Below are 27090 nucleotides of genomic sequence, written 5' to 3'. Positions count from 1 at the left end.
TAGTAGATGATATGAAAGATAGATGAAACGGTGAGAACTTGGTAAGGAAGGACTATATATATAGAAATGGAATATTTATTGTAATTAAATTAAAAAAGTAATTTTCGTTTTTATATCTAATGAAGGAAAATACCAATATCCCTAATGTTTCTTAGTACAAATTTTAGTCCTCAGTAATGTATTTGCGAAAGAAACTTTGTCAGTCTGTCTCGCTTTCACTCCAAAACTACTGAACCGATTTAAATGAAATTTGGTACACCTAACCTAGATCTTGAGAAAGGACGTAGGTACTTTTTAAGACGAAAAAAGCTTGGTATGTGTTAAAAAGCAGAGATAAAAGGTTGTATGTAAGTATTGTCATTTTAAAAGCTCGAAGCTTTAAACTTATTTTTAGGCTGTTGATTAAATATAAATAAATATGATATTGAAGGATTGTAAAAATGTTACTATTAAGAGAGTAAATATATTAGGGGATGAAAGTTGTATGTTTTGTGTGTTGTAAGTTGTATATATTGTGTACAAAGTCGCAGGATGCTAGTATTTATATATACGCTTTAATAAATTATTTAGATTACTGGCAACACTGATTTAATGTCAAACTTGTCTTGATGGAGATGGTAACTGTTTTTAGAAATCAGAAGTCAAAGTCAGTAGCGTCATTCTTGCTTGACAGTTTGACTGACTTTGTCTTTTGACATAACATAGATGTCAATTTGTGAAACCGAATTACTAAAGGTTTTGTTTTGTATATTTAACAATTATTTGTTTTTTTATTTAAAAATAAATTAAGGCTGTGTGTTTTATAGATTTCTTAGAAATCAGATTGGTATTTTAATCAGATAAAATAAAAAATGGCTGGTCAAGGACACCAGTTTCCCGGTAATTTTCAGGGCAATGCCGGTGGCATGAGAACCGGATTCGGTGCAGGACCTATGGGCGGCCAAATGCAAGGAATGCCTAATCAACTAGCAGGTGTTAACAACTATTTATTTACTACTTATTGTTACAATAAGTATCATGTATCAGGGGCAGACTACAAAGTGTCTATAGGCGGCTTCATTTTGGGTTAGAAAGTCAGATATTGTAATGAAATTACAATATATAACACGGTACTAAGCAATAGTAACACATTAGGGATGTCTACTATTGGCTAGAAAGTATATTGTCACTTGGAAATTTTTACTATTTACCACCAAATGAGCTAAAATTTAAAATAGTGGATGATAAGTTTGTTTAAGTAACTACTGCTATTTTAGGATACCTAACATAAAATATACCTGTGGTTAGGTACTTTAAGTCTACTTATTTCTACCTTTAAGCATATTCTTATAAATACTAGAGACCCATGCTGGCTTTGCAGGGGGGTGTTATAAATCTTAGAATTTCTCGGCTTCTCCATATTATATTATGTATGTATTATACATATAAACCTTCATTTGAATCACTCCATGTAATGCTTAATACTGCATTAAAATGTGTTGCCTAGTTTAAAAGATCTAAGCATACAGATAGTGGTGGCAACTTTTTTTTAAACTATGTATGGGATATGTATCATGACATTATTATTTATGAGTTCTCATTGCTGTGTGGAAAGTGTCATGGTCTAGAGTCTATTTATTCATTTCATTATTATCCCTATCAGTTGTAATATTGTGCTTCCAGGTGTTATGGGAGGGCCAATGTCAAATCCTGGAGGAATGGTGGGCATGGGCAATCAAATGGTACCACCATATGGAGCAGCCATGCAGAACCAGATGGGAACAATGGGAATGGGACCACAGGTTGTTAAAAATGAAGTACTATAAAGCAACAAAAGATTGGAAAAGAATGATGATCAATGGATCAGTTTAAAATTTTGAGACTGATTGCTGTCAATTAGAAAAATTTCAGTTTATTTCATTTTTAGGTTTATTTATAAATGGCACATTATCCCATGTTCTGTCATTATTGTTGTGTTTTATAAAACATTTTAAATATCATAAAAAATAAGAAATTTCTATAATATTTTTTCATCTTGACATTAAGAATCTATCAAAGGTTACTTTATAATTGCAATACTCTTATTTGTGACTATTTTTTCCTGCGAGTTTGTACATATAACTAACATGTATTATTGATTACATATTGATTACAATTTTAATCTAATTTCTTCCCTGCCACAAAGTTTATTTAAGGCTTAATATATAAAATAATAATAACAATATCCAGGAGGATAATCCACTGTGCCATCTAGTTCCAATCTAAGCTGAGTTTGTATTTAGTTACAACAAGACAACTGATGTAAATACTTATTTTATTTTTACAATCATACTCATGAGTAGGCAAATATCTGTAGTATGCAATGATTTGATATAAAGCTTTGTGCTAAACTGCTAGACCATAGAGGCTACATGTGCAATGATATATGATAAATACATTGTTATTATTTTGTAATATTTTAGGGCATGGGAGTTGGTGTGGGAGGACCACCTGGTGGAGGACTTGGTCCTCAAACTGTACAGCAGCAAGGTATATATTTTTGTTTACTGATTTATGGAAAGTTTGGTACAAGATGTACACATACATTTTATATAATAGTTAAAGCAACATACACCACATATAACACATTATTATAAGAGGACTATAGGAAAAAATATCCAACATACAACAAAATTTTTTTGCATGTTATAATAATTGTAACAATATACCAGCATACTTTCAGTATTGTTTCAATAATACTGCTTTCTAAAAGAATCATTGTGTGTGTTTACCTTAAATAAGACATACAAGTTTGACTATCCGTTGATCAGTTTAGCTGTGTTAATTACAGTATGTAACGGTCTATAATTTTTTGGTATTAATCATAATTTTATACTTAAACCTACTTATTTATATAAAATTCTACTAAACTTATTTTTAACTTATTTTAGCTATCAATTATTTATATTATCTCATAATTATATATTTATATTGAACTATTTTGTTCTTTTTCATCAAGCTATTAATGCAATTTGACTTATTTATGTTATTGGAATGGTAACCATTGATTGTGCTGTTCAGGTATATGATCTGAACAACACTACGGACATCACGTTATCACATTATCGCGACACCACTCAGCAGTTGCCCTTCTGGAAGATTAAGATGTCATTGCTAAGATGTAATACATAATAGTTAATTTGGGTTGAATTATAGGTGGAATTTCTATAAATAATATCTCAGAAAAATTTACATAGCGCCGTCTAGTCCCAAGGAAAGCATAAATTGTGTTATGGGTACTAAACAACTTAGAAATATATATATACTTTTTTTTTAAATAAATAGAAACACTCAGGCAATCATACTCATAATTATGTTTGTGAGGAGAAATAAATAAATCATATTATAAATCATATTATTATATATACTTTTTTTTTAAATAAATAGAAACACTCAGGCAATCATACTCATAAATAGTAAATACAGATGTTTGTACTGTGCGAACAATCGAACCCGCGACCACTTGACGTAAAGCGATAAGCTAAACCGCTAGACCAAAAAAAAATACAGGAAAATATTTTTTTCTATTACAAAAAATATTAGGTTTTATCATTAACAGATGTTTTTTATTATTATAGTAGTTTCAGCTGGTATGCAGGGAAGTGGGGCTGTAGCTGCGACGGCTCCGTCACCTGCACCACCGGCGGCGGCGCCTCCTCCCCAGCACAAGGAGTTTAATACTGCATCACTATGCAAGTAAGTAGTAATATATAATTTGACATGGCGGACACAATGACTGATGCTATTTTTTCTTTGCTATGGTCTGGACAACACGTACTTTAATAGTGTTCAAGGAAGAAAGCATAAAAAATATTATTAATTTTAAATTGTCTCGTTTAAGACAAGTGAATGCAATATCTGCCAGCTTAAAAAGAGTATATGGAAGGTATATGAGGAAATAAAACTATTATTAGGGAGTACCGAAGCGAGTAATAAGAGTTTTTATCATATCAGACAAACTTCAACGATCTTTATATTTTAGCATATAATGATCGTTAGAATTTGTTTGTTAGTTTGTGTGTTTGGACTCGGTTTTCACAAATATACTGCTCTAAAGCTTGATTTAATATTTCGTAAGTTTCCTTTTGTTTCATTTTGTTGGGCTATTTGCTTTTTGTGATTTCAACTATAACAATTAATTCATCTACAAGAGGTATGAATATATGTGCTGTTAAATTTTAACGTATTTTAAATATGTTTAGGCCTAATATTTTTTATGATATATTTTGTAAAAAAATATTTGTTTTACAGATTTGGCCAGGAAACTGTACAAGATATTGTAAGCAGAACTCAAGATGTATTCCAGACTTTGAAAGCTATTCAGGTAAGCTATTGATCGCTAACATATGAGAGATTTTGTTCGTTTGTCCAGAATATTCTTCCTGATGTATTTGTCATTATGCCATAACAACTGATTGTAAATATATTCTTTGATATAAAGGGACTTATTCGAAGTTAGTAGTTTTGGCTGTTTATGCATAGTCAGTTGGGAAAAAAAGTTATAGGTATTGATGAATAAATCTAAATATATATAACTCAAAGGTGACTGACATAGTGATCTATCAACGCACAGCCCAAACCACTGGACGGATCGGTTTGAAATTTAGCATGCAGGTAGATGTTATGACGTAGGCATCCGCTAAGAAAGGATTTTGATTAATTCTACCCCTAAAGGGACAAATTAACGCGAGCGAAGTCGCGAGCAAAAGCTAGTAAATTATAAATTTGATACGAGATATCGATTTTCTCTTATACGATTAGTAATAGAATGTATGACTATTCTTGTATTTCTAGCCACCAAATGGTACGCAACATGGTGAAAATGCCAGCAATGATAAGAAGGCTAAGATGCAGGAGCAACTTCGCACCATCCGTCTTCTGTTTAAACGGCTTAGACTGATCTACGAGAAGTGCAATGAAACGTGCCAGGTACTGTTTATTAAAAAAAGATTAAAACTATAGACAATAAAGCTAAAATATAATCTGTATGATTGAAGAATAATGATCTCAAAGTATATATTACTTGCTATGGAGCCATGTAATTTGTCGTTCCTTTTACAGTTATAATATTTGTACATTGGTTTATAATATACTATATTTACATTCCCATTAGCATTACTCACTATATTTATCTTTATTACATGTAATAAAATAGTGGTAAAATCGTGACGGGGTGTGTTCGTCTGTTCCTCAGTTTTGTGAGTTAATGTTTTATGTACAAATATCTAGAGGAATTGGAAAATTTTTACAGAATATATTGTTAAATATGGGTCTAAATATAGGCTACAAAAATCTTAAAGTACTCACAAAGCGATAATTTAATATTGTTCATAATTAATATCAAATTCTCCATCAATAACTTTTAATTAAAGAAATAGAAATAATGTTTAATAAAATAAACTCATAAGTACTTTTGAATAGTCATATTTTTTATTCTACCAGTTTCCGAATGGAACGCAGGCTCGTCACAAGAAGCACGAGCGACCTATTATTTTATGAGAAAAATAATTTACTCATAAAATAATGATGATGGCGTTGTATAAAGTCTTAACTTATTTTTGTCGTTTGATTATCATCAGTAGATTCAATCTACAAATGCATATGTATAAAGGCGTGGCCACCATTAGTATATAATATTAAATATGTTTTTTTATATTAATATGTATTAGCTTTGGTAATATACAATTGTTACTACCCAAGTCCATGACATTGAAATGGTTATATGTCAGTAATTATAATGGGATATAGTAAATGTATTTTCAATTTATAGGGTATGGAATATACACATATGGAAAGTCTAATTCCACTAAAGGATGAGGCAGAAAACAAAACGTTGGACGAGAGGCGCAACACTGAATCATACAGACTTGCTTTGGAAGAGAACAGAGAGCTCACAGAACAGGTTTGTGTCAATGTTTATTCGCGTATTTTATACACGAGAACCCATAAGAAGCACCAGTTTTATAATAAAATAAAGTCATCAATATTTATTCACCAAAAAGTAATAAACAAAAATAAGTACAGTCGAATTGAGGATCTCCTTTTTATAAAGTCGATTGAAAATAGATATTGTTGTGTTTTTTGATAGTTATCAACTATATTATCAACTATATATATTATAAGTAATATTTATTTATGGTATTTTTTAATTTTATAAGAATACTTTTCTACTAAATGCATGTGCAATTTTCTTCAAAATTATAATACGATTAGATGTTTACATGCCCTTTTTTCACAGGTGGTGTTGAAAAATAAGCAATTAAAAGAAGTGATAACCAATCTAAGGACAATTATATGGGAAATCAATGTTATGTTGTCTATGAGAAAGTCGTGAATTGTTGAGCTTAGTTATGGTATTTGAAAACGATTGTTTTAAATAGTAGCAACTATAATAGTATTATTAAACAATTAATTAATTGATAAAAGGATAGTTTCCACAGCGCCATCTAGTGTCAAGGTAAGAAGACCTTTGTGTCATGGGTACTAGACAACGGGTAGAATTACTTGATTTTTTTTATAAATGTACAGAGAAAACATCCAGAGCGATATAAACAATCATATTCATAAATACAAATGGCATGTGAGGAATAGAACCCGCGACCGTCGGAAATAAGACGGTACGATACCGCTAGATCAATAACATAGACCGTCATATAGTCTATTTCTAAGAAGAAAGAAGTACAATAATAACTCATGTAAAGCGACTTACATTAAGAATACAAGAGATTCTTAATGTAAGTCGCTTTACATGTTGTCATTTACATTTTGTCGTTTAAAATTTGATGTTGGTAAGAAACATTTTTCGAGACAAATTTTCGCGCAGAGACTGCGGTTGACTAGTTCATATATAGTACTTAATGGATTTTGTTATAATACATATACTATTTTGTTTCGTTCCTACTGCGTGAGACTACATATATTTAGTGCGAAAACCTGACCAAAATAAGACCTAATTCGATAAAATATAGTTCATATATGTTTGGGCTCAGTCCACAATTGTAAAATGTGTTTAACACATTAACGTGACATTGTATGTACTTTTAACCATTTTTTGACAAATAATAATTGGCAATTAGAAGAATTTTAAATGTAAATATTTTTTGTAATCATGCATAATTCAGTGATTTTAGATTATATAGAGTTGTGGAGCGAAGAAATACACCTGATATAGTAAATATTTTTGGTGTGTGATCATAATAATTTTCATATTGTAAATTTCCTTGTGAGCAGTAAAATCAATATTATTATTATTATAATAAATTACCAATTAAGTACTACTTCAGCACGGATCCTATATCCTATAAGAAGAAGAGATTACATACTTCTGTGCCCAAGAGGTTTTGTACTAGAGAGAGTGAGCTGTGTTCACCTTTTCGACTTTTATCCTGGAGAATTAAAATGTCAATAATGCCTTATTTCATTAGCATATAGATTTTGTTCTGTAAAAATGTATATAGTTATTTTATTATATTTATTTGTGATGTTTCTGTTACGAATGTGTAAAATCAAAAGTTCAATATGTAATAAAAATATATGCATTAGTTCTATCTAATATCATTTATGTGTGGTTATGATAATCTCGAAATTATTAATTTCAATAAAATTGTGCGAACACTTTTTGTACCACAAAATAGTGACAATTTAGATAATGTCAAGGACTATGTAAATTTAGTGAATGGCGAGTAATTGCAAACGAGTACAAATTTTTATACATACAACTGTACATAATTGTAGATATTAATGTAATAAAGAATATTGAAAAAATGATTTTATTTCTTTTACATTTTTTTACTCCTAAAATGGTTTAGACCGTGCGAAATAATTCGAAGGTCATTACGAAGAGAATCAATTAATGTCAATTCAGAAATAAATGCAATATTGTGCACTGATAATTAAGTTTGATGGTCATCGAGTAGACGCAAATCGGGTGGACACAATATTACAAATAATCCTGTTTATGGCATATGAAAGCCAAACATTGTTATGTGATGTAATTCTGTAATATATTTAATAATACTTTGTAATAATCTCTTATCTCTGGCAATATCTACTATTTATATGCTCAGGGCCGTCTATTTGTCACACAATTATTTTATTGTTATACTACGATGCTGGCAAACGAGCATACGGTGGTGGTAAACGAAGTTAAAGCGTCTCGTGCGCGTTGCCGACTCTTGAAAAACCTTAATAATTTGTTGAAAAACCTAATGTGAGATACCTGGGGTATCTCCCAGTATCTCGCGAACATCTCGGCGGCTAGTTTATTCCACAATCCAAGTGCAGGAGGAAGTTCCACTGAAACCAGCTTCTTCCAGCATATGGGCATGAATTTAATTTTTTTATTCCACCCCCTTATCATAGCTCATATATAAAAATATTAAGTTTAATAATTTGAATTATGTGTTTCAATACTTAGATACATTCTCCCTCCAATAGTGTGAGGTAAGTTATGGATGGACCTTTTAAGGTTATTGTGGACATCGTCTGTACGCAGTACTTAAAAATGAGTTGTACTTTTAATAATATTATTTCTTTTCAATTATGTGTTCTATCCACAGACTGAATTAAGATAATGACGGAACCAAATAAGAAAAACTTAAGAAAAAAAATAATTTAATGCTACAAAAATAGTTTACATTATAAAATAAATAATCGAAGCGGATGGCAAGCTTATTTAGGGCACTAGAGTGAGTATTTATTAACTAACACTTAATATAAGCACGGGAATTATCAACTATCGCGTTTTTTATCTACGTTCAATTGGTTTCGAAATGTCAAAAGTGGCTTTTTTCTTTTTCTCCAAGATTTTTTTCTCATACGGGCGTTTGTCTATGATATCGTCCACTTCTGAGTTCTTTGGGATTTTTGATAGCTGTGAAATTTCTGGAATCTCTGGTTGTGGTTGATCAGCCTGTTCAGGTATATCTGGCGAGGCTTCCAGATCTTTTCCTGCGCTCCGGCCGGCTGGGAGTGCGTGGAAAGCCTCTGCTAACTCAGGGTTTATCTCTTCGAGCGGGGTGTCACCAGTTCTGATGTAGACGGGGACGTAGCCTGGCATTGGCGGTAGGATCTGCCATTTTGGACGTGCTTCTGAAATAAGATTAGGTTATAACATTAATGAAGAGTTTTTTGAATAATCATTTTACAAAAAATAATCGCACACCTTTAAGACGACTTTATGACGCCAACCAACTTTATGACGACGCATCGCAAATATTGAAGTTAGTAATCTCAATTTTTCTCAGCAATTACAAACCATTCGAGGTTGATATTTACATATTTCATTTTTCATATTTTTTGACATTACATTGAATGTTCTCTGTTACATGATTGATTAAGAAAAAAATCTTAAAGAATGTTCTTATAAAACATAGATTTACATACATACGTTACATTACGACACGGATGCGTGTTCCAATGTAACATGGTACGGACGTATATGTTTTTTTGTGTTGCTTATTATTTAAAGAGGATTCCAAAGGTTGATTTAAACTAATTCACGGGTGTTTATAATATTATCATGTTAAATATCCCGTTTATATAATATATACCATTTTCAAAGATTTCTTTCGGTAAAGATGTAGGTAGATATACCCTTTGTCGCCTGGATCAAAGAATTACGAAATATCTATCTAAAACTTTAAATACATATTATGTGGAACGAACGGTGTATAAAGTATCAGGTATCTATAGTACAGATTAACTAAACAGATAGCATATGTAGGTATCAATACATAGTTGCAGGATGCACCCAGCGCATACATCGTAAATTCGCTAATACGAATATAATGGAATAGGTCCGCAGTGAACCGCTTTTCTTGTTTAGGTCGTTAAACCTATTAGGATAGACTAGGTACTTGTAAAATGTACTTGCTATAACAGTCTCCCTCTTGTACAATTTTGTTCCCTAGCTAGTCCAGCAACGATCAGTAAATTGTAGGAACAGATCATATAAATCTTAGCAGATGGTTTTCTTATATAGACATAGTCTTCCTTAAAGGACATGTAATACGTATGAATAAAGAGAATGCTATAAAGAAATTAATACATAAGAATGTTGATGGTTGTAATGGCAAAAGTAGGTCTAAAAATAGATGACTGCAAACAGGGATGAATAAAAGAGAAAAACATATTTCGCCGAACCCAAATAGATAAAGAAGAAGCCGATGATTAGTTTTCCTTACTTTGTAATTTTCTTCTCTTACAACCAGGGGCTTCATCTAACAGGATTGCAAAATTTTCTTATTCCAAAAGATAGAAATTAAATGGTTTGTGAGTTTAATCATTAAACAGTTTCAAAAGAAAGTTATACATAGGTATATAATTCTAAAATTATGTATTTGAAGCTGTTTAAAATAATGCTAGATGTCTGGTTTAGTAAATGTAGGTAAACATTTAATTCCAAGCACGCATCAAAACTTAAATATATTTTATTGCATGGTAGGTACTGCATAGTTTTAAGATATAAGTAGACAAAGATACTTGCTTAGTTAGTAATACAAATAACGGTATTGAGTTATTACGAATTTTTCAATTTATTCAAGGAATAAATATGATCTTTCATGGATTAAATTCTTCGTACGTTTATTTATAATATATAGAGTTTGTTGTTTATTGCGATATTATCATAATAAATCTCATGATGGACAACCGGAAGTTTAACTCTCATGGAACAGTTACAAATGATCGTGTACTTAACTTACATTTTAGATAGGTATGTAGTCATACGGTAAAACGTGATTACAAAGCCGTGATGACGGCAAACAATGCATTTAATAATATGAGAACACAAATTACTCATATATTTCGTATTTTAATTAATACCTAGGATTAAATAATTTATATACACTCATTATTATATAGAGTTTATTATTAAGGATGGTAAGTATTTTGTTTCAAGTTATTTCCCTGTTGGATCAGCTAGTATCTGACATAGGTAAAATATATATGCGCCATTAATTACAGTCGCAGGTTCCAATCTCGCGTAATGCAAATATTGGCATTTTTTAGTATCTAATGGACCACATTGAGTGCCAGATTACCTAGTTTACATAATTAGGTAAGCTATTTAGGTAAAATCTTTTTATAGCAATTGATACCAGGAATACATGTAACATAATCTACATTATGGACATTTTAACCGATTAGTGAGGTAGTGTTGATTGTACTTAAATAACACGAAGGTGACGATAAAATGTACATTTTATGGGTATTAATTTCTTCTAAATATGCATCGATTTATAGTGTTGCTCTAGATAACAGCTTAACAGTAAAATCCCCTTAATTGATTTCTTAAGTATACCAATTTCCATTAGCATATTATTTTGCTCACAAGTAAATGAAGACATTTATATAAATTATATAAAAACCTTAATTATGCGAAAAATTCGCATAGTTCGTATTGTTTTATTCAGATTTTGTAATTTTATATTTGTAACCTCTGGGTTAGGTCGGTTTAATTTTATAATCATATTATTTTTGAGCTATTTTCAGGTATTTACCCTTGTATATATATATATATATTATAGTACTACGCTACATGTGTAGCACGACAACACTATAAATATATTGTACTCCTATCTACCTAAGTACAAACTGTACAGCTAACCATACTTACATCGATATAAGCATTAAAGAATAAACATCTACCTACACATTGAAAAGAAGAGATGTGAATGCACCCATCCAACTTTCGCCTAACGGTGTAGTCCATCATACTAGCCTTGACTTTTTGCTTGTCAAATTGTTAACTGTACCTACATCCATTTCTCAAATCCACTGACGAGTTTAAACCCAATGTTAATTCGGATATGGTTAATTTTCTTTTATAAGTTATTTGCACTGCTCTAATATTTGGTAGGTACTTATAGGTAGTTGCCCCAGATTAATTGAAAATATAGATGAATAAACTCATTGCTTAAAGACACCGTTATCGCGTTTATATTATTTCCGTACTAAAGTACTTATGTAATTAAAATACAGGTAAATAAAAAAAAAATGTATATATATTTTAAGTATTTTGCATTATGTACCGCACTAAAAATATTTACTGTGTGCTTATTGGCAGCACTGGTTAATAAACGTAAAATATTAAATATTTATAGTTTATTATTACTTTATGTTTACACACATTTAAAATTGCAAAGGTTATTACAATTTATATCTTGTTTATAAAGAGATGTTTACATATTTTAATAAACGAGTGAGAGTGTACATATCTGTTCGATACATTCGATGCTTTGTTTATCAATCTATATTTCTGACCGACTTTTCTGTGATGAACTGTGGTGAACACCAAATTAAACAAATAAAAAACCAATTTGAGTAGTCCATTAAATACAAATATACCCAGCGATATGCGCATATCAACAGTTGTATTCACCACAAATGACGTCAATAGGTTATCCTTTCGAATCTTCGACTATTTTCTAGATAGGACGGTATGAGGCATAAGGACTAATAACTGTGAAGGTTATATTTTGATTATTAATTCTATTACTTTTTGTTTTCTTGCACTAACTATACTAGGCAATTGGTAAGTAATGTCATAAACAATAAAAAAAACCATACCTACTGATATATATAGAATTCTATTATTGCCCAATTAATTGAGAGCCTAGTAAATTCAAGTAATCATGTTTAGTAAGTACATAAAATTATGACTGTAGCATTATCAGCCTGTTTACAAATGATTCGATCAAACTTTAGCAACACGCAGTTTCACATGATCTGAATTTTGGTCTCGGTCACGGAACATTACCACAATATTATTATAGCTATTAATTATTTTCTATATTCTTAATCTTAACTAATATTAGGTATATGTGCGAAAGTAAGTTTGTAACAGTTAGAAAATTGCAGCCAAATCTTCGTATATGTCGTTTCGTAGTTCATAACTTTTAGACCACTCTTTTAGACCAGATTTAAGTATCTTGTGTCTCACTAGATAGAGTACTAACTCGTAAAAGGAATTGTCATGTACAGATGTTATACGAATGATCATACACGTATGTATCATAAAGTATATATTTATTGTTCACTACCAATAATAATTTTTATTAGAGAGCGGTTTTATGAACAACGGATTCATTCGTACCCATACACAAAATAACAGTAATTCTACGACATATTTGGCGGCACAGCTCATTCTTATTGGCTGTTATCCTGCCCTGCGTTTGGTTATGTAGAGACGCCTCTTGAGAATCTGTCTTAAGTTTCAGTTTGATAGTAAATAATCTAGTCATTGGTTCCCATTTGTTAGTTTTACATCTTTAGAATTCTGGATACGATTGGATTTCCTAAATTATATAACTTAAGTGCACAGAGTGTGCAACTGAGTTCACTATATATCCATATATAATTATAATAACAATAATACGAATGAAATAATATTATTTATTACAATAATATATAATAATAATCCTTAACAATATATAAATAATAAAGTATTTATTACAAACAAAACAAACTGAATTGATAGTAGTGAATTTGCAACTTAAAGATGTGGACATATAGGTCAAGATGAAAAGTCGTAGCAGGTTATCTGTATAAGTCTAAACGACTAAAGTAATATTTCCAGTATATACTTAGGTATAGCAAGTACGATATATGGCTAGGCCATTATCGTAAATAATTTAACAGTCTAGCTCAATTTAATTATAGTTATTTAAACTATTACTTACGCGAGAAAGTTCCTAAGTAATATTCTAAGTAGTAATGAGATGCACGGCTATGATATATAGGAGTAGTAAAATTTAAAATATGACTCCTTGTTCTGTGAATAAAATATAATTTATGATCAGCAGTTATAATATCTTTTATATTTCATCTATTTTTGCTACCAGCCATTTCAGCATTCACTCCTTTCGCTATTTTATTTATTTCTAATAGGTACACAGTTCATCTCAAATGAATAACTTCTTTATTTCTACTGGGGTAGATTTCACGCTCACTTCACTTGTTCTAGATGTTTACATTTATACTTATTTTTACACATTACATGACTATCTGTAATATTCTCTAATATATGACTATACCAAGACAAAAGATCACTTACTAAATTCTGTCTCTCTGAACTAGCGGCAGTACCTTTGCGTTGCCGCATATAATCTTCTTTACTAAATTTGATCCATCCCTATCACTCCATAAATCAATTTCATTATGGTTAAAACAAAAAGAAAATGTGGGATTTTCGATTGTCGAATGTAGATTCGGTAACTTGACGTGTAGGTATATATTGTGTACTAAGAACTGATATGGAACCGATGTTTGCTCAATAGTACCTAAACTGTTAATCAAGTCCTAATCATTGCACGGCGGACCTATCCTTCGGTACTATCGTATTCAATGGTCAAAGTTGTCGCCCGCCCGAACCCGTTATCTTTCAATACCGTTGTTTAGAGAAATCCCTTCTTAGTCCACACCAACGTGCAGAATACAAACAATGGATTAGCCTTTGCGTTATCCCTTATTCAGTTTTATTAAGTAGACGCAAATTAAAAATACACAAATATAATAATGAGATAATAATTCAAATTACAATAATTAAATTTATAAATCTGTACTAATCTATACTTGAAGGTTAATCTATACTTGAAGGTTCGGTAGATTTTGTTTGAATGCTCTTGTAATAACATTCCGTTTTCTAAATCTTTTGTGCATTTATTGCCCAATAATTATAATAAACATATGGACCAATTTCCGTATGAAAGCTTAATTTGACGAAAGTTAAATAAATGAAAGATGAAATAAATGCATGAGTAAATTCCGATTCCAAAAGAAAATAATAATTATATTTGCGAAGAAATAGTATCTGTTGTATTTCTTACTTTGACTGGGTAAGTTTATAGGTTTATTTGAAAAGCTGTCGATGTACAAAATCGATGGAGCAAGTTGATGGCGAGTGTTCGTAGTTGCCAGTAGTTGGTCAGGTGTAATGGGAGAGCATTGTCCTGTCCACTCGCGTATAACATAACTTGAACCAGAACGGGTTGATCGTGTTTGTTTTTGCATTATTATAAAATTCTTTTACTTTCAGCTGCGAAGTTTACACTATATCGCAGTACTTACGATCCATTGCGGTTTTTCTTCGAATAACATTTTTAGCAATGACTTTTGAATGGAAATGGTTAACGTAATAATGGATTAATGAATATAATATATTGTTATTGGTGGGAACGATTAAGTTTTTTGTATCAGAACTGCAAAACTCATTATAAAAGTTCGCAAGGTGTAATCGGTCTTGTAGACATCTTTCTCGGAATCATGATATCATGCTTTCTGCAGGTATATAGTTGTGATTCAATAAAATCTTTGAGATGGTCTTTGAAAAAACATGGTTATGGATGACTAATTTAAAATTGATTAATGGACACACCAATCACGACTGTATGCAAAAAATTAAGGACTGACTTAAAGTTCCCGATGTCTTTGGTTTCTGTTCCGTTCAAAATATTTTTTATAGATTGAATATACGTAATATTACGCTGGCTTCAAAAACAATGGGCATATATAATAGTTATAAGGTCAAAGCAATATTTATTACTTACAAACATATACTTGATTTAATACTAAGTAACTACAAATAATAAGATTATACTTTTAATGTAACGTTTTGCATTTCTTAATACGGAACCACAAACTGTTTTTTTGTGAAGATTGATGCTTTTGGTGATCTAAACCATTGATTTATTACTATTACAATGGTTTTATTTTATCGATTTGTTTTTTGTTGGTATCATTACTAAACATTATTAGCAACATAAGTTACCTATATATACCTACTTACAAAGTGGTACGTGTATAACAGACATGAGGGCACGATCCCGGAAAGCACTGGATGAATAATCATCTCCGTGATTGAATTAAATATATGTATGTAAGTATAAATATATCTATGCATAAATAATAAGCTATGTTATGTTTTATTATGGACAATTCCAATAAGTCCTTTTGTTAAAACAATTGCTTATAAGACAAATAATATAATTAAATTAAAAATATTACTACAATTACCCTTCATTTTTAATTAAATATTCAGATGTAATCATACAACAAAAGACTATTATGACCAACTCCAGGATGCAAAACTACTAAATAATAAGGCATTAAAATGTTATAAACATTTTATTTATATTATCTATATTTTTAAATAGGTTCATTTGTTAGAGGAAAATGTTGGTAATTAAATGTTTAGTAGATATGTTTTATTTATACTGTGAGTTGCGAAAGTTTTGTTATACCTTCTTGTATGTAGAATGTAGATCTTGCATGTTTAAAGAGAAAGCGACTTGTAAGACATACCTAACTATATAAAATTTGGTATCCAAAATTGTTTAATGTATGCTATGCTTATGCATAAAATTAGCTAATATACATTATTATTGATTATAGGCTAAATTTTATTATGTATATGGTGGTATAATATACATACCTTCATAGCTAAATAAAAGAAAAGAAAAATATAGCTACGAGTAAGTAAGTAGTATGTTATATATTATATTTAAATCACTATGGAGCTTTTTGATAGATTGATTTTGTTTGATTGATGGTTTAATTCCGTATGCTCCCAAGTCACAAATCAACTTTCATTTGTGACCTGGGAACATAGGAATGAGGAATTAAACACGGTGCGTAGGTAGTTTTTTTTTTATTTATAATGTAATATCTGTCGCTTTCTTTTTCTTCTTTATCTGTTTCTTTCTAGAGACAACCTTTTAGTCTATATTATTTATTCCTCTGTACCTATATTGTATTCCTGGTTCTTTACTTTTTTGCGTAGGTCGTTAATCGTTAATAAGAAATAATTACTTTAAAGTTTTGTTTTTTTTTTAAATTCACAGATTAGGCAGATTTATGAAAATGTACAGAGCTAAATTGAATGAAAATAACTAAATTGCGCTGTTACTGGTATGGTTGTATGGGTTTTTTTGTCCCAGTAAATCGTACTGCAAATGGAAATTGCAATCTTATCTAAACTGGTATGCCATTGGATGGTTTAGTTTCCATTTAGGTACATATAATACAACATATTTGACCTACTATAGGTAGTCAACCGAGCCTACTAGAGATTACAGATATTTTTACCACAGTAATCTCTTTTTAGCATGAAGTTAGTGGAATTGGCGAGCATTTCTAGATTTATAAGGTCATTTAGGCTTCATACATCTAGAAATTCACGCTACTATAAACTTTGAATTATAGTTATATATGTATTTGATTTTATTTTCAACTAGCGACCCGTCCCGGCCTCGCACGGTTATTTCAATTAATTTACAGTAAACTTTAACGAATTACTTAAACCTTAAAATTTCCTCAAAAATCACTCTTTTGAGGTATCCAAAACGAGCATACCGACGGATGCGGTTGACGACTATTTCTATGTAGATGCTTTTTATTTCTTGTTTGTTTTGTCTATCTGCATACAAAAACTAATAAATATTGTCAATTGTGTGAATACGTAGAGTCTACATTGCTTACAGGTATACAGGTTCCTTTCACGTTTAATTTAGTTAGAGAGGTCAGTTTGTGAATTGTTTGACATAGTGGTGAGATTTTGTTATACTCAATATTCAGACCGTTAACTGCATAGCAGAATAAAGGTACAATATTTATAAAAATTTGCTTTTCTTTTACAGTCTAGTACAATTATGTTTATACCTCAGAATATAGCTATAGTAAATGGAATTGAATATGATTAGACTATAATTTATTACTAACATAATGTTATTAATATAAAAAAAAATATTTTCCGTCTCCGAAAACTATTTTAAATAGGTATTATTTCCGAATATAAATGTGACATCTTTATTAATATATTGAAAAAATAAAATAAAAACAATATTTTTTTTGCATAGTTTATTTATTAAGTAAATAATTATTCATAATATACTAAAAATGTTGAACAATGTGCATCGCATCAGCTTTTATGATCTTTGGTGTCTTATAATATAGAAGTTTTACAAGACATTAATAAGATTAATAACGGACTTCAAAGTTTCATTACAGCGAATACTTAAACCTTTTTGTCGTTTAAATCTCTTTATATTTAATTGGAACTTTTAATCACGACTTTGTATTGTGTATCACACTTTGATATAGCGGTCTACATTGTTTCTAGAGCGATGCAGTTAATTAAGATTACGACTTAGATAAAAGATTCTGTCTCTATTCAATAAAGTTTAGGTATAAAATTATTCCGTGTTGAGATTTTGTAAACAGTTGACGAAATAAATGTTAATTAATTACTTAAATAATTGACTGTGTTACTAAATGTTTTTTTATTGGTATAACACTAATATATTAATAAATTACAAAACAAAAAATAATAACATTAAATACTCACAAACATTTTAATTACTGAAAATTAAATAAGTTATTCAGCTAATTTATTGAAATAGGTATTTTATAAATTATTTTATACGTAAAACTATCAACAAGGAATTGTGTGGCTAATATTAAAATGTCTATAGAATTAAGTAAATATTTTTATATTCATAACGGTTTGTAGAAACATTTCATAATTTATAAAAACCTTTCAACTTATACATCATTAATATTTTTAGAATTAGGCAATAATTTTATTATTAACAACTCACCTATAACCACACAGAATGCAACACACAAAACCACCAGTGACTTGTACATTTTGATTTCGTTACTTTTAATTAATTAATTAAATTGTCGATTAATTAAAAAAATCGCGATTGATAGAGACGAGAGCACAGGCGCGGAGTATGAGTGCAAGTAAGCGAGTGATGCGCGGGCGCAACGAACCGGATTAAAAACGTTAGTAGTTAGGACCTGCGCTCGCTGCCCTAGTACGCAGATCCCAGTGGATCAATATATAGTTTCTTTCTTTTTTTTATGTAATTGCAATGGCAAACAAGCTGATAGTAAATGTCAACCGTCGCCTATGCGCATTTACTTACGTTTATACATAGATACATGAACAGCATCACCGGCGTTACGTTATTTAGTGACGCTTGTAGATTCATGCTCTGTCATTTCAGTGGATTAAGTCATGTCACCTCTTATACTGTAATTTCACTGCCTAATCCTCTACAACCGAAATATAGCTTACAATGGCAGCAATTTGGCGGCTGATATAGGTGAGCTTGGTTTACTCATGAAAACGAGCTTTTGGAAAGTCTACATTTTCCTCTTCTAGTAACCAAGTCCACACGAGAACAGATTTTTTTGTTTAAAAAAAATTGTATAGATCTTACAGTTATTAGGTATAATTATAGTTAATAACAGTCTTTCAAAAGAGGTAGGTTCTTAATTCGATTTGTTATGGATTAATTGATTTTTTTTCTTATGGAAAATATCCATATTCATTTTGACAAGACTAGTTTTTTAATTCTAATTTCTATCTAACAATTTCCATATTATATATTGGGGTTACTTTGAATTTGTGCTATATAATTAAATTAAGTGAAAATAATTTAGTAATAGTTGGAACAAAAATTTACATTATCATACTGCCATATTAGGTATAATTACTTATATACGTTATTGAATTACGTCTTTTCAATTTCACCTAAAAAGCAATGCATTCATCATCATCATCATCATCATCGCAGCCCGTAAGACGTCCACTGCTGGACATAGGCCTCCCCCAAAGATCTCCACGACGATCGGTCCTGCGCTGCTCGCATCCAATGCCTTCCAGCGATCTTGACCAGATCGTCGGTCCACCTTGCTGGAGGCCTTCCCACGCTGCGTCTTCCGATCCGTGGTCGCCACTCGAGGACTTTACTGCCCCAACGGCCATCTGTCCTACGAGCTATGTGCCCTGCCCATTGCCACTTCAGAGTCGCAATTCTTCGGGCTATGTTGGTCACTTTGGTTCTTCTGCGGATCTCCTCATTTCTGATTCGATCACGCAGAGTAACTCCGAGCATAGCCCTCTCCATTGCCCTCTGAGTGACTCTGAGCTTGTTGATGGGGCCCATAGTTAGCGACCACGTCTCTGTTCCGTCAAAGTCAAAAAGTAAGTCAAAGCAATGCATTAAAAAACAATAAAAGATATCACAAATATTATTAGGTACCATTCATGGTTATAAAACTTTTGTCAAACTTCTAATTATTACGTCAATTTTCTTTGAATGCCATCGATCGATATAGCCATAAAATACATACTATCGTATAGTCTCACTTCTAGGTAAGCTATCTACTTACATATATATATAGCATACGTACGTTAAATTTCTTTACTATACTTTAACTTTATTTATTTGTTTTTATTTCCAGTACCTTAGTAAATTACTTGGATTGAAAACGATTTTATTTATAAAAGTACGTAAGTACGTAAGTAGTAAGTAGCTTACAATTACATAGAAAAACATAATTCTCAAATATATAAACCAAAATCATTCTTAACACCACATTTGGAAAATTCTTAATTTAACGGAGAAAGTAAAGGGAATTAACATGTGTTTTGTCTTAAACAGATATTTCTAAAAGTAAGATATTGGTTACATGTAAAACCATTTATTTCCTTTACATATTCAATAGCCAGTAGATATAGACGTGAAAGTTGTATACAGTTGTAATAACTTAAGTTCCTCGGAGTAATTTATTGTCTTTCCGACGCGCAACGTGTTATACCATATACGTGAAATTTAAACACTAGAAAGCTTTCATGTTAAGCTGCAGTTACTGCTAGTGGAACCTTTATTTTATTTTAATTGTTGTAAGATGCAGTTATTATGGAATGTGCACAGAACGAGACCAAATGAGAAGAATTAATGTTTCTATTAACATTATTTTTTATAATATAACGGCCTCGGTGGTCTCCCTGTTTAGCGCACCGCCTTACTTTACGATTGTCGCGGGTTCGTTTCCTCGTACAGTTCGAAACATTTGTGTTCCTGAGTATGTTTGTTTGTATTGGTTTGAGTGTTTCTAATGTATATTATGTGTATATATAGACAATATGTATTTAAGTATTGATATCAGTTATCTAGTACTCATAACACAAGTTTTTTTGGGACTAGATTGCGCTGTGTAAATTTTTCAGGGTTATATTTATTATTTTATAATATATAATTAAATTAATTTTCTTTACTTCTCTAGTAATGAAAATTAAATAAGCAATAGGTAATTTCTAGAAGTATATATCAAAGAATACTAATTAAAACTAGTACAGTTTTAAACCGATAAGGTTCTATGGATGTTACCTATTATTATTTCACCTGACCTCTTATATTAATTACTTAAATTTATTAACTTATCTTATTGGTTCACGAGTATTACTCCTTCTTAAAAGCCTTGGTTTACGGATAACGCAAACGGAACTACCTAGCTTCTTTGTAATTCTGAAACTAGTTAGTAAAAGCTGCCTGGTTGTGCGATTTGTGAAATATTGAGCTTTGGTGAATTATAGGTATAATTATAGATAGTCTCGGTGATCTAGTAGTTTAGCATACTGCTTTACTTCCGACGGACGCGGGTTCGATTACTCGCACGGTACAAACATTTAACACTCATGAATACGAATATCGGTATTGGTGTATTTAAAAAAAAGTATCTATGTATGTATTTATATCACTTGTCCTGTACCCATAACACAAGGTCAGATTAACTAGGGACTAGATGGCGCTGTGTGAATTGTCTAAAGATATTATTATTATTATTATTATATGTACCTATAAGGAAAATGACTATTATCTAGATATTTTGTTAAGATTTATCAGCGTAGCTGAGAGAGCAGAGGGGTATAAAATTAGATATTAGTTTTCTTGATAAAAGTGTGATAGGATAGTTGTTTATTTTTAAATATTCTATTGCTTATTTGTGACGCACAAATTAGCAGTTACTATGTATTTCATCGATGTTTCTTTCTAGCATCAGCTGACAGTAAATGAAGAATAGAAGAGAGATTAGGAGAATAGAAGAGAGACTAGAAGATAATGAAATGGTGCTCCCACCTGCGCTAACGGTTTACGCTGGCGGGGCATCCGTGGAGGATGATAAGATGAGCATGATGTCAGGTCAGTTAGCCCATCGTGACAAATTCACCAGGAATTTATCACGATGGTTTCCAGGGGGAACCGCGTGGAGGTCGATCTGACATGGTACTTTGCTAGTAATGGGGTCATGAGTCCGCATTACTAACAATCCTCTTCCCTCCAAGATAACATATTATGAAGTCCAATAGATGATAGAGTCTTTAGAATCTTTAGAATAACGCGAGACAAGACGGACAAAATAAATAGAGGCAAGAGAAGTATAAATTTAAACTGGACGAATAAAAGTGTAAGTTGTTATTACTTTCTGATGTGATTCTTATAATGTTTATGTTGATTAAGATAATTAATACAATATAGGTACTTTTTTAATTCTTTTTGGTACAAAATCTCGTGTACAAAAGGAGAGCTTAATGCCATGTGGCATTTCCTAAGACCTTTAGGTAGAAATTGAAAGCGTGGTAAAGCAGTAACAGCGAAAAACTGTAAAAATAAAAATTATAAATAGATATAAATCTTATCACAATTATAATCTCAGATGGGTTGGATAAAGACACTATCAATGGCCAATATTATGCTGAATGAAAAAAATTGCAAATCATATTTTACAGGGTATATTTGAATTGAATGCGGCAGGGATTGAACTGAACGAACAGTCACACGAACGAATTGAACGTGCAGTCGATTTCTTTCGAATTAGTTTAGTAATTATTCATAGATATATTTACCTAATTTGATTGAAATAGTTATAACAAGGTTATGGAATATTAAATATGCATAATATATAATGATTGGCGAGGGTTGCATCAGTGAACAAGGCCAGACAAGGTCGGGTGTTGGTGCATCGACCCCTCGAGGGCGTTGACCTACAGCTCTGTCCACTACAGCATTCCTGTCTAAGATGGTCTATTATGTAATTCGGCTTTGCTGATTTGCACTGATTACGACTGAAGTGAGTCCGCTTACTAGATTATAATTGGGTCGAATTATAGAAAGACGAAGAAAATGATTTTTTGCTTTAAAAATATACAGAACATTAAATGTATCTAAATTATCCAGACATTTCATTTAGTTACGATTATTATGATTGTAAGATATTATTTAAATATTAATACAAAAAGGAATTTTGTTTACATAAATGTAATGTAAAATCAAAATACATTAAGATTGTCACACGCAAGAAATTGATAATCACCAATGCCTAATATAATAAATAGCCTTTTCAGAGGTAACATTTTTTTATTACACTTAGAATGTTTGTACTTCTTTTTTAATTTATATTTTTAATTTTGTGTATCTTTACAATATACATACATAGATAAAACTAAGTTGCAACCGCTGTCTGTACGCTTAGATCTTTTAAACTACGCAAGAGATTTTAATACATTTCCAGCTATAGATAAAGAAGAAGGTTTATTTGTATAATAGTTACATGCATAATTTCCATACACAAAAGAAGAGAACTACAAAATGGCCGAAAAATTCAAAGATTTGTAATATACCTGGGCAAAGTAGGCGCGAGACGCAAGTAATAATAATAATAATAAAATTATATAATTTTTATTGTATAGTATAGCAGGAGATTATAGAGACCCATCTTTTTTAATTTTATATGTTCTAGTGCCGTACAAATTATTATAATTATATATGTACATTTTTGTATGTAATATACAAAAATGTATATTATTATTATTATTGTAAAAATGTACATTATTTTATATTACTATGCATAGATACATTATCATCATCATCATCGCAGCCCGGAAGACGTCCACTGCTGGACATAGGCCTCCCCCAAAGATCTCCACGACGATCGGTATATCGATACATTATAATAAGACAAAATTCAAATGCATTAAATTTTACATTCCCAAATGGCTCTGTTTTGCTGTATATTGTGTTAATCTTTTGTGGAGAAAAAAAATTATTATTATAATAAAACATTTTAAATAAATCGTCTACCACAGAACCATAATGACAAGAAATAACTAAATTATTCAAAGTGTTAAACAAATAAAACTTTATTATATATTTATTTTTAAACAATTTCTTAAATAAGTAAAATACTTTGATAACGTTATACAACTGCATTATTGTAGAAAACCTCTCTATTGGCTTCTTTATTTGTTTTGTTTTTTAGGCGGTATGGTTCGTTTGCGCGAGCTTTTGACTTCTTGAGATGTTAGCTAAGGCACTTATCAACCATCTTGCGTATTATTAAAATTTAAAAGGTGTTTTTTCATTGGTACTACGTATTTAAACAGTTCGAGTATGTTTACTTTAAATGTCAACCGTATGCTGTTCAACGCGGTTACGTATCACTATAATTAATTCAAAAGGGAGTAGGTATAATAAAAAATAAACCTATTTTACTTAAGGAATAAACCTACTTTATCTGTGTCGTAATATGATAGCGAAACTAGGAGTTTTTTGACGCTGTTTATCTATATAGCAGTATCTGATAATTGTTATTGTAAAAATCGCGTAAAAAATATGTACGTCTTTTTGAACTTTCAGACAAAGTTCAGTTCGACATCAGAGAAATTTCAGTTCTCTGATGTCGAACTGAACATTTTCATTTACAGAAATAGAATAATTAACTATTACGTATAGTAAGTAGTAAATAGCTGTTATTATGTACATACATATATATATAATAGTCGCATTTTAGATAAATTAACAAAGAGCGTAATATGTAAGGTCAATGTTATCAATAATTGTTGATACTGTAACAGGAAAAATGACAATCCGACTAAGATGAATATTAGCGTGAAAAGTCTCTTCTGTACACATAGGTTATGTTTTTGACCTCTTGTGAAGGAAGACGGGGCCAACCCAGGGTGTACGAGAATCCACGTACAGAAATGAAATTCTATGCCGAATAATTTCCATTTTTGTTTGGACCTTCATCTCTATTGGGGTGTTATAAAGCTTTAACTTTGGATTAGTTACTTAGAGGCACGCCGGGGTCATGGTAGAATCGAGTATAGGATACAAATTGGCCATTGAAATTAAAGTATTTTAAAAGTGCAAACAATGCTTAATACCGTGCTACATACATATAGCTTTACACTGCAAAATACGGTTTAAATACTGAATAATATTTTTTGTGATTTAAAACGCAAACAGGCTGTCTTCAGCTGGATGACTGATTTCTGCCGCCTATAAGGATCTGCAATATTGAAGAAGTTGTTGTGCTTCTGTAATGTAAAATAAGGTTTGCCGTTACATATTATTTCAACTACTTTTATAGACAAAGGATACTCTATGTCCATCCTTGTAATAGAATATATCCCTGTTATCTAAACACATCAAATTAACAAAATAGAATGATCAACTTATATATTATAAATTTTGTCTGAAAATAAAGTAATTTCATTTAATATTTATAAACAATATATCTACCTAATACAGGGTCACTTTGTAGTTAGTACGTAAGATAACTCCTTTATCTGCGTGTAGTGATATACATATATGTATATAAACGCAGACGCATTGTTATTATTGAAATATATAATTAACAATAATAATTGTCATCACTTATATATATTTACAATATTAAATTATGTCGCAATAAAAGGCAATAGTATTTATTTATTACAATGAATTCAACAATTTCTCGATTTGCGATAACTTCTTTATCGATATATTTATTTTTATTATCGATCTAAGTCGCAATAATATCTAAGTAGATATTAACACTGTTTGTAGGGGGAAGGGGATTGTTAGTAATGTGGACTAATAACAAAAAACTAACGTGATTCCTGGTGAATTTGCCACAATGACATGACTTTGTGTTCATTTTATCCCGCTTCCTCCTTCCTCCACTGGTGACCCGTCAGCTTAAACCTTTAGATCTGGCGGGTGCGCCATTCCGTTAATATTAATAAAAAAAAATAAATATATTTTTAAATGTTTATTTTAATTTGCCAAATCATCAAAATAAAAATTTGTATCGTAGTTTTCATTAAATTTAGAAAATCCTCTTCGTTGTTCCAATAAAGTATATATTAAAGGTTTATTTTATTGTATTTCTTTTATGTAATAGTAATAGAACAGCTCTCTCAAACAGCGCGGTTTCAGGGGAGCTTCCTCCCGCGTACACTTAGGTTGTGGAATGAACTTCCTGCCGAGGTTTTCTCACGAGACTACAACATGGGTTTCTTCAATAAGGGTATATTAAGGTTTCTTAAGGGTCGGCAACGCGCACGTGACACCCCTGGTGTTTTAGGCGTCCATAGGCTACGGTAACCATTTACCAACAGATGGGCCGTATGCCTGCCACCAAGTAGTATAAAAAAATATCTCATCGTTCACCTGATAGTACGTAATAATTGTCATCAAACTGATATAAAGAAGCAGATAACTTTATACAGTCTCCTACGGCACAATTTACAATAGGATTGGTTTAATGATTCACACAGGTATAAGTATCTGTAAAATCACATATGATTGACATAAGTACGTATACTGTTTACAAAAATTCTATTAATGTTTCCGTTAAATGAAATTTTTCATATAAATCTTAATGTCTTCGAGATAACGATTTAAATACATTGTTTGTATCACGTGGCTTGCCCAATTGCCCCTCTTACATGTTGAGATAAATAAATACGGCTTTTCTACTGCAAAGCCGACGAGTATTGAAATATTTGCTCCATTAATTTAATATAACCGGTAGATATAAGAAGAATTTATTTATTCTGTATGGTCCGAACGAAGATTAAGATGGGAGTCAGAGATGAACTGGATGGATTATTAATGATAATAAAAAGGTACGAACATTCAACCATTTTAATTGTAAGTGATATCTGTGTATAAGTGATGATACTTACGCAGTCCAAAGATGAACCGGATGCAGTTATTGAGTAAGCAATACAACTTATTCAACTGTTCCTATTCAATTTATCAATTTGTGAAAATGACTGAACTCATTTTCCAGTTAATTGTTATGAACGTATAATTTTGTACCCATATCGATAAAGTTATCGCATACAAGAATGTTAGTTTAATATTGCTTGAATAATTTTTTTTATGGAAATTAGAAAAAAAATGGACAATCTTTTATTGGAACACTACAGGAACATTGATGCTTTGCAAT

At 30.9% G+C, this 27090-nt stretch overlaps 2 protein-coding genes across 2 annotated transcripts; one reads left to right on the top strand and one right to left on the bottom strand.

Moving 5' to 3' along the window:
* Window positions 1-727: 727 nt before the first annotated feature.
* On the top strand, window positions 728-6471 carry LOC131843448 (mediator of RNA polymerase II transcription subunit 30). The gene is made up of 8 exons (XM_059192092.1): window positions 728-972; window positions 1663-1781; window positions 2442-2508; window positions 3597-3714; window positions 4270-4342; window positions 4813-4947; window positions 5789-5920; window positions 6257-6471. Exons 1-8 carry the CDS (start codon window positions 852-854, stop codon window positions 6350-6352), a joined length of 861 nt encoding a protein of 286 aa, XP_059048075.1. The 5' UTR covers window positions 728-851; the 3' UTR covers window positions 6353-6471.
* Window positions 6472-8614: 2143 nt separating this feature from the next.
* On the bottom strand, window positions 8615-18823 carry LOC131843421 (uncharacterized). Its single transcript, XM_059192057.1, has 2 exons — window positions 18615-18823; window positions 8615-9108 (listed from the first exon to the last, which is right to left on the bottom strand). Exons 1-2 carry the CDS (start codon window positions 18661-18663, stop codon window positions 8765-8767), a joined length of 393 nt encoding a protein of 130 aa, XP_059048040.1. The 5' UTR covers window positions 18664-18823; the 3' UTR covers window positions 8615-8764.
* Window positions 18824-27090: the final 8267 nt, after the last annotated feature.

Source organism: Achroia grisella, unplaced genomic scaffold, assembly GCF_030625045.1.
Source record: "Achroia grisella isolate CSIRO2021 unplaced genomic scaffold, CSIRO_AGI_Agris_v1 utg308, whole genome shotgun sequence".
Lineage (NCBI taxonomy): Eukaryota > Metazoa > Arthropoda > Insecta > Lepidoptera > Pyralidae > Achroia > Achroia grisella.
Note: the sequence above shows the minus strand (reverse complement) of the source record. Positions and strands in the feature narration are given on the sequence as shown.